The sequence below is a fragment of the Convolutriloba macropyga genome, chromosome 1, assembly GCF_964194025.1.
Source record: "Convolutriloba macropyga chromosome 1, txConMacr16.3, whole genome shotgun sequence".
In the NCBI taxonomy this organism is placed as follows: Eukaryota; Metazoa; Xenacoelomorpha; order Acoela; family Convolutidae; genus Convolutriloba; species Convolutriloba macropyga.
Genome location: NC_134468.1, coordinates 76,043,151 through 76,058,887, shown reverse-complemented (window position 1 = coordinate 76,058,887; position 15,737 = coordinate 76,043,151). Strand labels below are relative to the sequence as shown.

General features: G+C 35.9%; 1 protein-coding gene across 3 annotated transcripts in view; it reads left to right on the top strand.

Annotated features, from left to right (window-relative positions):
• LOC142342770 (bridge-like lipid transfer protein family member 1) overlaps positions 1-15,737 on the top strand; it is a 166,090-nt gene that overhangs the window by 47,304 nt on the left and 103,049 nt on the right. For all 3 annotated transcript variants that reach the window (XM_075394337.1, XM_075394328.1, XM_075394346.1), the window contains 4 exons: positions 3,711-3,872; positions 11,656-11,740; positions 11,861-12,017; positions 12,299-12,639. In XM_075394337.1, the coding sequence (XP_075250452.1) occupies positions 3,711-3,872; positions 11,656-11,740; positions 11,861-12,017; positions 12,299-12,639 (745 nt within the window). The remainder of the gene's footprint in view (positions 1-3,710; positions 3,873-11,655; positions 11,741-11,860; positions 12,018-12,298; positions 12,640-15,737) is intronic.

The following is a 15,737-nucleotide window of genomic DNA, read 5'->3' as shown; positions in this document are numbered from 1 at the left end:
ATCCTCTCTCTCTCTCTCTCTTTGTTGATGCCGCACTTCAGCTGCTGTTATGTGAGATAATGTCATCCTCTCTGATCCTCATTAACAATGAGCTGTAGTGGAAATGTTTTTTATCATAAATGACTTTTAGGACATCATTGCAAATATATTCATCCTGTTGGTCTCTTTTATGCAATTTTTTGCTTGGCCGATTTTTCCTCTGACCCATTTGACTTTTTTTTCTGAAACGGGATAAAGAGGTGGCGTCCAGTTTCCATTAAGTTCTCGTAGAGCCGTTCAGCCCACTAGCTTTCAATTATGCGAGTAACAGAAACTGTTTTGGAGACTTATACTTATGGTGGGAAGGGCGGTTCTTGGAAATTGATCCCACACCTCACCCACCCACCGCTCCGCTCTAAACCCCCAATCCACTTTTGCATCCCCGCTGCGGTGCAACCCAGCTGCGCTCACCTTACGCCCCTTCAATTCATCTAAAGCTAGCCTCACTAAACCGTGGCTAGGTACTGACGAAGTCAACCGCTCGCCGGTCGTTTGAGAGCTATTCGCCCGACGTTAGTGGGTTATGTTTCATTTGTTTACACAGCTAAACTGAAAACGTCAAATTTTTTGAACGACTTCTTCTCACTGACGGTTTTGCCCGCGTGACGTCATTTCTTACTCTCCCTAGCAAAAGTTTTCTAAGTTCTTTAAGTGATCGGATCTTGACCATACGTGACTTACCTCACTCAATAAAATGAATTTTGCACTTTGACACTTATGTTTAATTTGAATTAAGTTAAGATCAAAGGAGGTCATATCAGTAACAAAGGTCCTTAATAAAAAAGGCTGCTGAAGAATAAATTTTGTTAGTTTATTGCTGCTTGTTTTTAAAGAGGTTTTTTGAGTGGCGTCGGTTTTTTTAGATTAAATCTGCATCTGCTTCTATTTCTATAATACGACATTCAAGTCTATTTCGCAGCCGTTCCGACAATCTTCCCGCTATGCTTTTGTTTTAGTTTTAACTTTTTCAGCCAGAGGTGTTTGTCTCAACCATTTTGGCTAGTTATAGTTTTTTGGAAGCATATTTGAACATCCAAAGCAATCATTAAACTTTTAGATGACAGTATAAACTATTATTACCAAATTGCTTTAATGATAGTTTTTTCAGCGTTTTAATAAAAATTGAAGCAATTGATCTTTTTCATTGGTTGAGATTTGTTGTTTTATTGAGTTTGGCAATTGTTTGATTTCATCGATTTTGATATTCAATTGTGTTTGTTGAAGAAATTGAGCAATCTTCATCATATTTGGCTTCATTGTTATCAGTTTGAGAATGTTTGCTCCTTTCTTTTGAGATTTTGAGTTTTTGAACTAGTTATTTAATTACTCTCAAATGAACTTTGTACCAGTTAAATTAGTCCTGTTGGTCTTCTTTAATGTCGTTTTTTGCTTGACCGTTTTTTAGTCAGACCCATTTGACTTTTCGTCCTCTTAAACAGGACAAACAGGTAGCGCGCGGAGGGTATTGTGTTCTCTTAGAGGCTTTCGACTTAACTAGAATCCAGCTATGCGATTTACCAAAACTATTTTGGAAACATAAATTCACGGCGCGAAGGGCAATTCTTAGTCATAAAAGTTTGTCCCCCGAAGTCCCCCAGTCAACCTTCCCCCCAACAACCCATCCCAATCCAATCGTCCCCACCTTGTAATTTGGAGCCTCTCTTGTCCCACAATCCCATCACTACACCAATGGGAGTGTTGCAATTGCTCGCGTATTTTGGTCGTCTTTGCGTTTTTGGTTTGATTAGTCATAAATTGACGTTTGCATAAATTGACGAAAGTTGGTAGATGTTGAAGGAAGTCGATGAAAAGTCTTTTGCTCGACATAAATTTTTGTCATTTTTGTGAGCCAGATGTTTTGGTAATACAAACATAAACACGTTTTTAATTTATTTTCAAATTTTTGAGTTCAATTTTTTCAGATTTTTATTTTAACGTTCAAGGACAATGAAAAGGTTTCAAAGATTTTAATATCACGAAATATTGACTCTTCAATAAAATTTACCTTAGGTTACCTCGTATTTTTGGTGGCAACGGAATAGTTTTCAAGATGTTTATATCACGAATTGTAGTGACTTTTCATTTTTCAAACTTATGGTTGTTTTTCGAGATTCTGAATCTTAAAGGACAAATGAACTTGTTTCGGACTTCACAATGGGTTACTGTTTGGTTTTTAACGTTAGAAAATGATTATAGGATGGCCACTTTCTTGATAAAATTTGATTTTTAAGTTTTTTTTTGAAAAATTTTGACATTTTTTGAGGTCTCTGATCTCTAGGGGGTCAAAGAACGCTTTTCAAAGCCTATGAATAGGTAGGTTAATGTCTAGTTTTTAATTGCTCATAAATGGTTTTAGAAGGTCTTGGTTATCTTAGTAGTAGAGGGTCTTGTTTCTCCACCTCTTCTGGACACAGAGGTAGGAATTTTTCTGAGCTCAAGTCGTCAATAAAACCTTTCATGAGCTCGGTGCTGCATTAAATTTTAATTACGATATGTAGTGCTTATTGAATTTTATCTTAGCCCCTGTATCTCCTCACTAATAAACACGAGTTTGTTCAATTAAAATAGTTTGCACTTTGAAAATTGTTGTGTACAAAATTTTTCGCATTTATTTTCTGTCACTCGTAGTCGGGGATATGGGAGTCAACGGCGGCTATTTTCTGGCAATCCATTGGGTATTTTTTTTATTTTTCGTCGTACTCATCTTCTCAGCCAGCTATTATAGTTCTCATAATATTTTATTGCTTCGATAAACAAAAAGTTATTTCCCTTTATCCCATTTTTACCGATTTTGCTACTTTTAGCTTTTATAGGAAATTGTTTTCAAAGTGGCTTCCAACTCGATTCTGGGCCTGGTTTTACCCTTTTTGTCAATAAGTGCTTCATTTGTTTCAGGATTTGACCTGCTATGTTTTAATTAGCTTTATCTTGCCTTCACGTTTTCGGTTTTGCATGAGTTACTACTTTCTTGTTTGACTCCTGACTCATCTCACTCGATGTTTCAACTTTGGTATTCACTCAAGCAAATGTTATGAATATAATAAATTTGTGCGAGGTTAAATGGCAAACTCAAATGAAACAGGATAAACTGATAGAGTCCGGTATTAGTTCGGGGTGCATAAGTTTATCGGAACCATTGCTAGCTGGAATTACCAGTTTTTAGATTTTTAGAGTTCAGCAGTTTTTAGTTTAGAAGTTGAATAAAGTATAATTTTTCGATCTAGTTGAAACTGCACATCTAATTAAAACACCTTCTGATACTTGGAAACAAATTCTGCGTCAAGTGGGTCAACTGCCGTTGTTTTTCGGCAACTTGCCGGCTATGTTTAATTGCTTTCAAATGAAGTCTGTAGCAATTATACTAGTCCTGTGCTCTTTTTATGCGATTTTGGAAACATAAATTTATGCTGTAAAGAGCGGTTCTTAGAGTTTGACCCCCCATCAGCCCACTCCCCATCGACTTCACCCCGTTAATCAATCCCCGCCATCATTGCACTCGTAACTCAGCGCACTCACCCGTGCCATGTCGCCCTCGACATCCGCCGTGCACACTCACGTTTCCTCCAACTAAGCTAAAGCTAGCCTCCCTAAACCGTAGCTAGCTACTGTCGAAGCCAACCGCTCGGCGTGTCGTTTAAGAGCAATTCGCCCGACGTTAGTTTTTTCTTTAGGTCTTTGATTCCCCCATCTGACCTGAGGAGCTATCCCTCGTTGCCTCTGTCTTCTCATACAAAAGGCAGTGTTGATGGCGATACTAAGATGGCTCTGCGCTTGGATTTCGACATCGCTGTGTCCTCGGGAGAGTGCATGTTGCACGCGGACATACCTGAAGGGTAAGTGGACATAGTTATCAAAAGATAGCGAGAAAATTAGGTGTTAGATCACTTGAGCAAAATGAAACTATGCAAAGGTGTTTGAAACAAAGGTAGATGTTTAAAACTAATGGAGCGAAATTGTTTGATCTTGTGTGTTTTTTTTAAAGCTACTTTTTATCAAGTATAATTTTCGCGGCCGAAGTGGTTTTTCTCAATTATATTAACCAATATAATTGGAAGTTTTTTTGGACCATCTGAAGCGACTATTAGATTTCAAGATGCAATTTTCAGCTATTTTTGACATTTGGCCATTTCCAGCAGTTTTTGAATTCTTCTCCATATTTCAATAGTGTTCAGGGTGTTTTTTTGTTTAAAGTTAGTATTTGAAGATGTTTTGGTAATCCTTTTACGACTCGAAGAGAAGTATTGTTGAAGCGTCTCTTTTAATAGCAGCACAGCGATGGCTGGGGCTATTATTGGCCTTCTCTTGGTTTTTTATTACAATTCAAAGAATTTGAATTGTATTGGGGCGCTGTCTTTTTTTTTAAGATCTGTTCACACATTTTCATGATTTTTGAAGTCAAATTGGAGTAGTGATTTTGGTCACGCCGAAACAGGAAATGGAGCGAAAAAGCGAGTGGTTTTGCGACGTGAAATTTTTTCGCTCTAATTTTAAAGTAAAGTGAGAAATTGGTGTGTGAACAAAAATTCGCTTTCTCGCTAGTGGTTTTTTGTTCACATGCGGCAATTTCACTTTGATTTTTACTGTTTTTTCGATTTTTTTGCATCGGGTTTTTTCTAAATGGTTTTCCCAATACATTAATAGCTCATTTTAGGCCTAGTGAACCAAATTTTCATTTCTCGCTAGTGGTGTTTTGTTCACATGCGGCATTTTGTCCTGCTATGTTTTTTTATTTCGTCGTCATGATTTTTGTTACGACCATATGACGTCACAGCCACGTTTCAATCATTCGTTCATGCAATTTCAACTGAATTGCATGTGTGACGTCATTTTTCGCACTTAGTGGAGCGAGTTTTTTGTTCATTCATGTTATTAAATTTTTGGTCACACTTGACTTACCTCACTCTCAAAAATGACTTCCTCAATTTGAAATTGACTTTTATTTACTTTAATTCAAAGAGATAAGGTCAAATGGGTGTGTGTCACTCTAAATGAAGGTTATTTGAGATCAGCTAATAGAGGCAGCAATAACATATACCGATTTTTAATCAAAATATAACAGATCAGCCTTCAATGAAAAGACGAAATTTTTTGGTCTGTCTTTTTTACTGTTTTTTTTAGACTGCCGATCTACGAATCTATTGCGGCTATTTTCTGGCAATCTGCCAGCTATGTTTATTTTTGATCGGTAATTTTGTTGTAGTGTATTTGAAACAGGAAAAGAAATGCGTGATAACGAAGTGTTTAGATCAAATTGCTGAGAGCATTGAGAGTGGTTTTTTGTTCATGTCTATTAATTTGAGAGAGAGCGAAAAAAGGTGTCAAAATTTTTCACTGAGCAAGTTTTTGATCACGTGCGCCTTTTTGAAAACAGTTTTTATGGCTTTAACTCCAAATTTTCAGTCAAAAGTGTTTCGCTCAATTAGCTAAAAAAAGAAATAGTGCGTTTGACTCCCTGAAACGACATTTACACTTTTGGAGTCAATTTTTATCTTTTTTTAAATCATTTTGCCTGGTTTTAGGCTTTTTCCTCTATTTTTGTTTTTTCTTCAATTTTTGATAGCATTTGGGGTGTTTTGTGGCGAAAATCAGTTCTTCTATCACTTTTGGTTTTTTTTTGAATTTCATGAGTTTCATTAAATGAAAAATGAATTGTTTTCATAAATGAAAATCGATTAAATTTGAGCAAATTTTGCCAGTTTTGTCTGTTCCTTAAGTTTTTTAGCCTATTTATTCGAAGTTTATGATTCCCCCTATCGTTTTCCCTAATACTTTTCACTGAAATGAGTTATACGAATTTCTAATTTTTTTCAGGTTTTTATAGCTGCGAAGCTGTAAGTTGAGCGAAGCTATATTGCGGTGCTCTTGGTTTTTTTTGTTTCGTCGTCTGACGCTCTTTTTTCGTTTTACGTTTGTTCACACAGCAAAGCTGAAAAAGTCAAATTTTCCGAATGACTTTTTCCTCTCACCAACGGCATTTGCGCGTGTGACGTCATTTCTCACTCGCTTTAGCAAAAGTTTTTAGGTTATTTGAACTTGTATAAGGTCAAAGGAACTCATTTTTGCTGTCAAGGTCCCTAATAAGAGGCTTCTGCGGAATGAATTTTAGCAAGCTTTATTAATTTATCGCTGAATGTTTTTTACCTAATTTTTTTGAGCGGCGTCAAATTTTTTTTTTCAATTTGGATCTGTATCTGTTTCTATCTCTATTATATGGCACGCAGGTCTATTGTTTCGCAGCTATTCCGGCAATCTGCCGGCTATGTTTTTTCTTTGCATTTTAATAGTTTTTAGTAAAACAATTTTTCTGCAACGTTTTGGTCGGCCGACTGATCCATCATGAAAATTAATCAGAAGTACAAATCAGAGTTATCGCCAAATATTGTTTAGGAGGTTGCATTTTACCATTTTAGAGCGTTTCGTTCTAATTTTTATTGAGAATATTGTTTTTTTTTCCTTTTTTCTCTGCCATTACTTTTTATTTGGCTCGGATTTTGTTTTTTTTATGAGCCTGCTAGGTTGTAATTCAGTTGATATTATGTTGTTGCGAACTATATGTAATTCTGTATTGCCGAGGTTTACCTGTACTTTGGGAGTCGTAACTTGATGTGATTTTTATCAGTCCCTTTTTGTTCTCATTATTTTATTTTCTAATGTAAGTTTTCCTGATAATGTTTCAAAACATTTAGTGGAATCAAGCATGAGGCGCTTCAGGTGAGTGAAAATTGTCTGTTTTCTACTGCGAGTCGTTTCTGGGATTCTTGAGTCTATGTTTTTTTAAGATCTGTTCACACATTTTTATATTTTTTGAAGCCAAATTGGGTGATGATTCTGGTCTGGCAGAAACAGGAATTCAAGCGAAAAAGCGAGTGGGTGGTTTCGCGGCGTGAAATTTTTCGCTCTAATTTTAAAGCAGAGTAAGAAAACGCTGTTTGAAAAAAAATTGCTTGCGGCATTTTGATATTGATGTTCACTGTTTTTTTTTTAATTTTTTGGATTTGAATTTTTTCTAAAAGGTTTTCTTAATCCAATCATGCTAGGTCTATTTTTTAATAATCGCCTCAGCTTCTCAGCTGGCTATTATAGCGCTCCTATTTTTTTTGGTCGGATAAACCTTTTTCGGTTTTCTTGTTTTTCACAACCTTTTGCGTGGAATCTTTTTGACTTCTCTAGGCTAGTTTCACGTCTCTCTCTTTCCGCTATAAGTGTTTTCAGACAGCAGTTGCTCAGCAAAGCAATTCAAAATGAACAGAGTCAGTATCGAAAAGCGAAATCAGAAATAGAAACGGGATAAACCCATAAAGCCCAATTTTAGATGCCCGTTACTCGAACTTTGTTTTTAGTTACCATCTCTAATGCATATTGGTATTGATACTGGCCCCTGTGTGGTCTTACTTAGAAACATGAGTACGTTCCGCTCCAAACTGACAGCAATTTAGTTCGCACTTTAAAATTGTTTGTACAAAAATCATTTTTTCAATAATTTTTTTCTCTTCTTTCAATCCCAATCATGGTTATGGAATTCAATGGTGACTGTTTTCCTGCAATCTGCCGGGTATGTTGAATTACTCAATGAAAGATCTTTGCTTGTTTCAGGTCTTTGTTTGCTATGTTTTTTTGTAATACCTTTTAGAACGGGATAAACAGGCAAAGACCTCAGTAGAGGCCAAAAGTTACCTTTAGTAGGTCTCCATGTGCTTAGAATGATGCAGCTGCTGGTAATGCCTAATTCATGGTCATGTTCACGTTTTTATCATTTTTCGAGTTTTTGTTTGATTAGCCTTGCATTGACGTTTGTCAAATTTGTAGCTGTGGCTATTTTTAGCTATATATTTTATTAATGCAATATAGTCACGAAAAATGATACTAAATTTTGCAATTTATCAATTTTTTTGAAAATTTTTGTCATTTTATGAGTTTTTCCAACCTCAGGGACCAGAGAGCCTCCTCTAGGGTCTGATAATAGGTGTCTTTTGTTCACTTTCTGTCTCAGGTGCCAGGTAACCTCCTCTAGGGTTTCTTTCTATGTTACAGCATAGTTGCTATGGGCAATGGAATGGTCTTCAACTTTATTATAACGAAAATTTGTTCAATTTTTTGATAAAAATTGAAATTTTTTCAATATTTCTGAAAATTTTGGGTCGTGTTTCTAATTCATTTATATTTATGAGCCAATGCAATGTTTTTAAGCTTCTTGAAGTTGAGTTATTGGATAGCGTTTGGGGACAATGAATTGGCTCTGAAGAAACTATTGTCAAAAATTGTGCCAACATTTCACTAAAATTTGCAATTGTTTCAAATCTGCTGTATTTTTAGTCATTTTCTGAATTTATCAATCGTTAGGGGCCAATGTCTTGCATATGGGTTACTGAAAATATTTCATTGACCAAAAAGGGGATTTGAACATTTTAATATTGCAGAAGTAAGTAACTTTCTTTAAATTTTGCATTTTTCAATTTTAATGTTTGTCGATTTTCTCAATTTTTTCTGTCTTTATTGGCCAATAAACCTCTTTCAAGATTTACGCGTGGGTTATCGGGTACATGTTAATGGATTAATTTTGGCCCTCAGGTTAAAATTTTCAAAGAGTTTTAGCTAGGATTAAATTTTTTAGTTTCTGTGATTTTTTAGTATCTCTACTTCTGATAGTGTTTTCCGTTATGGCTCTCATTGTTAAATTGATCTACTGGTCAGGTGCAGTTGTTGTAATGTTTTGTTCTATTTCGCTTTATCTCTTGATCACGTTTTTTGTTTTACATAAGTCCCGATTTTCACGTTTGACTTCTGACTTACTTCACTCACTGTTTCAACTGAATGCAGTTTAAATTCCTTCACGCATTGATTTACGCAATGTGGTGAATACTGTCAGAGTCAAAAGAGCAAATTTAGCAAAGACGGAAAACCGATAAAACTGGTCATTAAGCCATTGAGCATCAGGTTATCAAAGTTCATTAAAGTGTTTGCTAGCTGACCTTGGTAATAACCTTATTTTTTGGCAATCTGGCGGCTATGTTTTTGTTAAAGAAAATTTACCCAACAAATTATCGTCCCTTGTAAACTCTGTGCGATTTTATGGGTGCTGTTGCCAGAAAGAGCAACTTCACTAATAGATAGTTCAATTTTCACTGAAAAAAATATTATATTATTTTTGGTTAATAGTAGTTTTTAAATTCTTGTTTAACGTAAGTGTCGGCTCTTTGGTAAATCAGTGATGAAATAGAGTAAAGGAAATTGCAATGGAGTTTTCCAGAAAAATTGTCTCGATGGTTTGGCGTAGCATTTAAATGAGGTTCTCTAAATTTTGGAAAAATATTGCCAGATTTTTTTTTAATAGCCGCACAGCGATAGCTGGGGCTATTATTGGCCTTCTTTTGGTTTTTTTTTATATTTCGTCGTCGCGATTTTTGTTACGACTATATGATTTGTTTTTTTTTCTTTTTAGTTTTTTCTGTATTATAATGACAATTATATTTCCTAGCCGCCGTGAGCCTCGCAACGGCAATTACTTAAGCGCTCGCCTTTCAGTTCGCTTAAACTTTCGGGCAAATTTTTCGTTTTACATCAGTCACGACTTCCAGTTTGGACTCCTGGCTTACCTCGCTGACTGTTCAAGGTGGTTTTTTAAATTCCTTCGCTTATTGAATGTACGTGATTACGGTCAAAGTGAAAAAAAGCTACATAAAAAAACGGGATAAACTGATGAAACCCATTAGTTTTCCCCCACTGTATGGAGTTTTCCCACTGTTCTGCAGATTTTTGGCAAAGTCAATATTCAAGTTTTTTCAGTCAAGGGGCCAGAAAACCTCCTAAGGGTCCGATAATAATTTACCAAAAAAATTTTATTAGCCATGGAACAGTTTTTAATTTTTATCACAATTTTTTTTGCGATTTTTTGATAGAAACTTTTTTTCAAGTTTTTTTTTAAAAATTTTTGTCATTTTTTTAGGTTTCTCCTGACTCAAGAGCTAAGAAACCTCACCTAGGGTTTGATAATAAGTTACTGCATGGTTTCGTGATGTAATTGGCATGTTTTTCAAGATTTTAACATCATGAATTTTGGCATTTTTCTATTTTTTGTTGTCATTTGTCATAAATCAGGTTTTTTCATCCTCAGGAATTGCACGACCGCCTCTAACTATATTAGATATGTGGTCTTTTTTAATAGCCGGGAAGCGATAGCTGAGGCTAATATTGGCTTTTTCTTGGTTTTTTATTTCTTCGTCAATATTTTTGTTGCGGCCATATGACGTCACAATCACTTCAAATCTGCTTTTTGTTCATTGGTTCATGCAATTTCAATTAAATTGCGTACGTGACGTCATTTTTCACTCTTAGTGGAGCGAGTGTTTTTATTCGCGTGATTAAGTTTTTGGTCTCACGTGACCTACCTCACTCTCAAAAATGACTTCCTCACTCTAAAATTGACTTTTCTTTACTTTAATTCAAAGAAATAAACCCAAGTGGAATTATATCACTCTAATGGAATCGTATTTAAGAGCATCTAACGGAAACAGCAATACGGATTTTTAATCAAAATTGAACATCTCAGCCCTTAATGAAAAGATTAAATTTCTTTATTAGTCTGTTTTTTTTTAAAATCTTTTTGAGACTGCAGATCTACGAAGCTATTGCAGCTATTTTCTGGCAATCTGCCATGCATGTTTAATCTATTTTTTAAGCGACCGAATTTTTGTCTGACTTTACGTCCTCAAAAACGGAATAAACCGGTAGCGCTCGGAGGGCTTTTAGTGGCCTAGCAGCTTTCTAAGAGCCTTACGCCTTACTATTCTCTTGTGTGCGATTCACTGTGTGCGGTTCACCGAAACTGTTTTGAAGAGACAAATTCACAGTGTGCGATTCAGCCAAACTGTTTTGAAGAGACAATTGCATGTTGTGAAGGGTGGTTCTTAGTCTTGACCCCCTTTGTTGCCCCCCTCTTTAACCCCCCCCCCCCCAAACTCCCCGTCCACTTTCCTCCAACCCGGTGATTTGGATTCCCCTCCCGTCCAGCTATCCCACAACCCTACTTCCCCATCTCCCCTACTCCCCCCATCGCTTAACCCCCCTCACGCCCACCTGGTGCATCCCTTAGCCCCAACTGGCTACTACCGAAGCCCCCTGCTCGCCAGTCGTTTGAGAGCAATTCGCCCGAAGTTAGCCCGTTATGTTTCTGTGCCAAGGAATCTGGTTCCATTTCTTTGACGAATTCTCAGATTTCCTTCGCTGGAGACATCTTTAGCCTGTTACTTTTTGGTATTGTCCGTATGAATGCTGTGTGAACTTGATTTCAAGCTGAGTTGCCTCTGTATTTTTGTCCATGAAAATTGGACATTCCGAATTGTAACAGTGCCGCTAAAGTAAAAAAAACAAAGCAGCTCAACCATATTTCAAGGAGAATGAAAGGAGAATGAAAACTCGTTCAAAACCGCAAAATTTTGCGCCTCTCTTCACGCCTCAGCGCATATCAATTGTTTTTAGCAAAAGTAACGCTCAAAGAGCACAAATTGTGCTGTATGTAGCTTTCTGGTACCACAGTATAACTACGGTCTGAAAAAATTGAATCTATAAAAATCTGTTGAGGTTTAATTGCAATAATGCACTTACTTGTGGGTTGTTTAGATCCAATCAGAGGACTCACATGAAAGGAAGAGGACGACCATTACCAAATGTCTCCAACATTCGCATTCCAGCTATCAATGTTTTGGTAAATAAATTATTGCAAAATATTACATTTGCACATGTGTTTGATGTGTGCTTAATCTGAATCGCTTTCATTGCAATCATTTGCACTTTCATTGTTTTTTGCTCTATTTTTTCTCCTAAGGCCTTCTACAATGGTGAGACGGACTCGGACAAAAAGGACGAAACTAAAGCGGAATGCAAGGAGTCTCAAAAGTCATCAGACAATGTGTTCAATCGATTGAGACGCATATCTGAAAGGGATTATTACCAACATGACAACTATTCATCACATGGCTCGGGTATAAATTGCCGCTCCTATAATATCTCAGAAATTTCGCAGAAGATTAAAGTAATACCATTTTCTGAATATCTGTTTTCCTTCATGAACAATAATTATTGTCCTTGTAAACTTGTGTGGTCAAGCTTTACGGTTATTTCTGCACAAGTTATGTTCTGCGTAGCCTAATAAGAGCAAGGACCGTTCATCAGTTTTTGTATAAACCATCATAAAATAGCTAAGATATTAATTGGAGGTGAGCACAATATACAATTGAGGAAGCAGTTCTCAATTTTTTTCTAGATTATACTTCTGGGAACAACGATAAGAATGCGAACGGCGTCCCGAGAGATAGATCTGATGATGAGCCAGCGGAAAAAGGGCAGCGCTGTCAACCTTATTCCGAGGAGAGTGAAAATGATTTTGTGACAGTCAAAAGCAGTCTCTCTGTTCCTAAAATAAATGTCCTTCGCGGGGACCACGAAAGTTCGCCGAAAGAAGGAACCATTCCAGCGGCTAAATCGTCCATTTCAAGAAAGAGCTCTTCTTTGACTGTGAAGCATGAAGGCCGTGAGGTGGTTGCTAAGCAACTGGGAAAACTGTACGTGTGGATTGTTGTTCAGAAGTCTGAAGATCAAGATCCCGTTAGTTGAAGACCGTCTTATAATTGTTGTCACTAAGTTTGAAGCAATTGTTGTAAGCATGGGTTTTTTATGCCAAATTTTTTTCTTGACGGTTTTCTTCTAGAACAATCTTTCGATTTCACTTCTCGAGTGACTTTTTTTGAATGATTTCAATTGGGAGCATTCGGGATTTAAGTCTGTTGCTGTATGACCCTGCATAGCCGTTGCAGCCTAGTGATTGCTGTCCACGACTCTTATCCGGGATCCTTTAGCATCGTAAAAGTTTCAAGTTTCTCCAGCCTATACCACCTTATAAATTTGTTGCCTCGCCAGGCGTTCGAGAGCAATTCGTGTGACGTTTTTCGGTTTATGTTCTATAGCTGCGAAGCTGTGAGCCGGGCGTAGATTTTTTTGTGTTACTCTTGGCTTTTTTTACTATTCCAAGAATTGAAAGAGGCGTTATTTAATCTATTTTTTAAATCACTCGAGTTTTGTTTTCGTGACCCCTTTTGGTGTGTTAAAGGTGGTTAATGTTCTGAGAGGCTGGTGTATTGGATCAATTGTGTAATTTTAATAGCCGCAAAGCGATAGCTGGGGCTATTATTGGCTTTCTCTTGGTTTTTATTTTTTTAAGATGTGTTCACACATTTTTCAATGACTTTGATCTTTCAAAACGGGATAAACAGGTAAAGCCCAGCGGGCATTAAGTTTCATTAGAGGCCCAAAGTGGGTTTTAGTAGTCCTTCAAGTATTTATAGTGATGGAGCTGCTGGGATGGCCTTAATTTAAGGTTAAAAGGTCATTTTTAGGAGTTTTTCGGCTCAAAATGGTGCAATTTTTCATGTTTTTTGTGATTTTTTGTTTTGATTAGTCTTAGGTTGAAGTTTTTAAAAGTTGATGAAGGCCTTTTTCGAGACAAAATTGCTTGTTATGGCCATTTTATGAGCTATATGTTTTGGTACTACAAACACGCAAAATGATACTAATTTTTGCAACTTTTTTTCAGGTTTTTTGAAAATTTTTGTCAATTTTTGAGTTTTTTAGCCCTAGGTGTCAAGAACCTCTAGGGTTTGGGGTTTGATAAAAGGTTTAATAATAGGTTACTGCACAGTTTCTAGTGGCAATGGATTTCATGTGAAATGGTTTTCATATTCTTGCCATTATGAATTTTTGAATTTTAGCATTTTTTGACAAAACTTGCTATTTTTTTGACATTTATTGTCATTATTCAAGTTGTTTGAGTCCCACGGGCCTGAAAACTTTATCAGGGGTTGGATGGTAAGTTACTGCAAACTTTTAAATTGCCATGGAATAGGTTTCCAATTTTTGAATATCACAAATTTTAGCTGTTTTTTTGACAAAATTTGCATTTTTTTCAGGTTTTTCTGCTTCAGGGACCAGGTAATCTCCTTTGAGGTTTGTTAATAGGGCACTGCAGAGTTTCTAGTAACAATGGAATGGTTTTAACGTTTTAATGTCTCAAATTTTAGCATTTTTGATAGAATCTGCAATTTTTTTAAGGCTTCCTAAAGTTTTTGTCAGTTTTTGATATTGGTCAACTCTCAAGTGCGAGAAAACATATTCTACGTTCTGATAAAAATTTACTGCATTGTTTTTAGTTTCAATGGATTTGTTTTCAACAATTTCCCCTTTCGACTTTTTGAAGTTTTTTGATAAAATTTGCATTTTAAAAATTTTAAAAATATTTGTATTTTATTTATTTTTTCTTGCCTCATTAGCTGGGTAACCTCATCCAGGGTTTGATTGTATGTTGGTAAATAGTTGCTAGGGGGGCCATTGAATGGCTTTCAACATTTTAATCAAACGAACTTCTTTTTTTTGAAGTTTGAATTTTTTTCTTAAAATTATTGCCTATCGATCTATGAGCCAATGCGTTTTTAAAGCTTGAAATTGGGTTACTGGATAGCCTCTAGAGATTGAGATATGATTCTGAAGAAATTTATATCACGATTTTCAGCAACGTTTCCCTATAATTTGCAACTGATTTCTTTTTTTAATTTTTTTTGTTCATTTTCGGGTTAATCGATCTTCAAGGGCCAATGAATATTGTTCGGGTCTTGCAAATATAATACCGGACTGATTTCAGAAATAAAAATTGGTTTTGAACATATTTTTGAAATACGTATTTTGAAAGGGAAAAAATTTTTGCCTTAGGTTTAAAAGCTTCAAGAGTTTTAGCAATGAGTATATTTTTGTTGTTTTGATTCTTTTAGTTTCTCAATTTTTTGATGATTTTGTTGGTGTTCTGGCTGGCATTGTTTAATTGATCTGCTGGTCAGTTAGAGTACGTCTGAGATTTTCATTCAATTCTTTGAATTGTATTTCAGGACTTGTCCTGCTATGTTTTTTTATTTCGTCGTCATGATTTATGCTACGACCATATGACGTCACAGCCACTTTTTGTTCATTCGTTCATGCAATTTCAACTGAATTGCATGTGTGCCGTCATTTTTCGCACTTAGTGGAGCGAGTTTTTTTGTTCATTCATGTGATTAAATTTTTGGTCACACTTGACTTACCTCACTCTCAAAAATGACTTCCTCAATTTGAAATTTACTTTTAATTACTTTAATTCAAAGAGATAAGGTCAAATGGGTGTGTGTCACTCTAAATGAAGGTTATTTGAGATCAGCTAATAGAGGCAGTAATAACTTAAACAGATTTTTAATCAAAATATAACAGATCAGCCTTCAATAAAAAGACGAAAGTTTTTGGTCTGTCTTTTTTACTGTTTTTTTAGACTGCGATCTACGAATCTATTGCGGCTATTTTCTGGCAATCTGCCAGCTATGTTTGTTAGTTTGGCGCCATTAGTTCTCTAGAAAAGTATTTAGAAATTTTTTGCATGATCTGAGTTTCTATCATTTGGAATTTAACCGCTAACTTTATTTGCGTTAGTTAACTTCTGAAATTGTTATAAAATGTTCAGTGAAATTATTTATTTTCCGCTCAAAATCTTAGATGTGTTCTACATTAAGCCATACACCATTTGATTGCCCTTGTCAATTTCATCGTTCCCCTGTCCTGCTTAATCAAATTGAGTCCACGCGTTGCTCAAATTTTGGTTGCGCAGGTCAAAAGTTTTGACTGTCACTCTG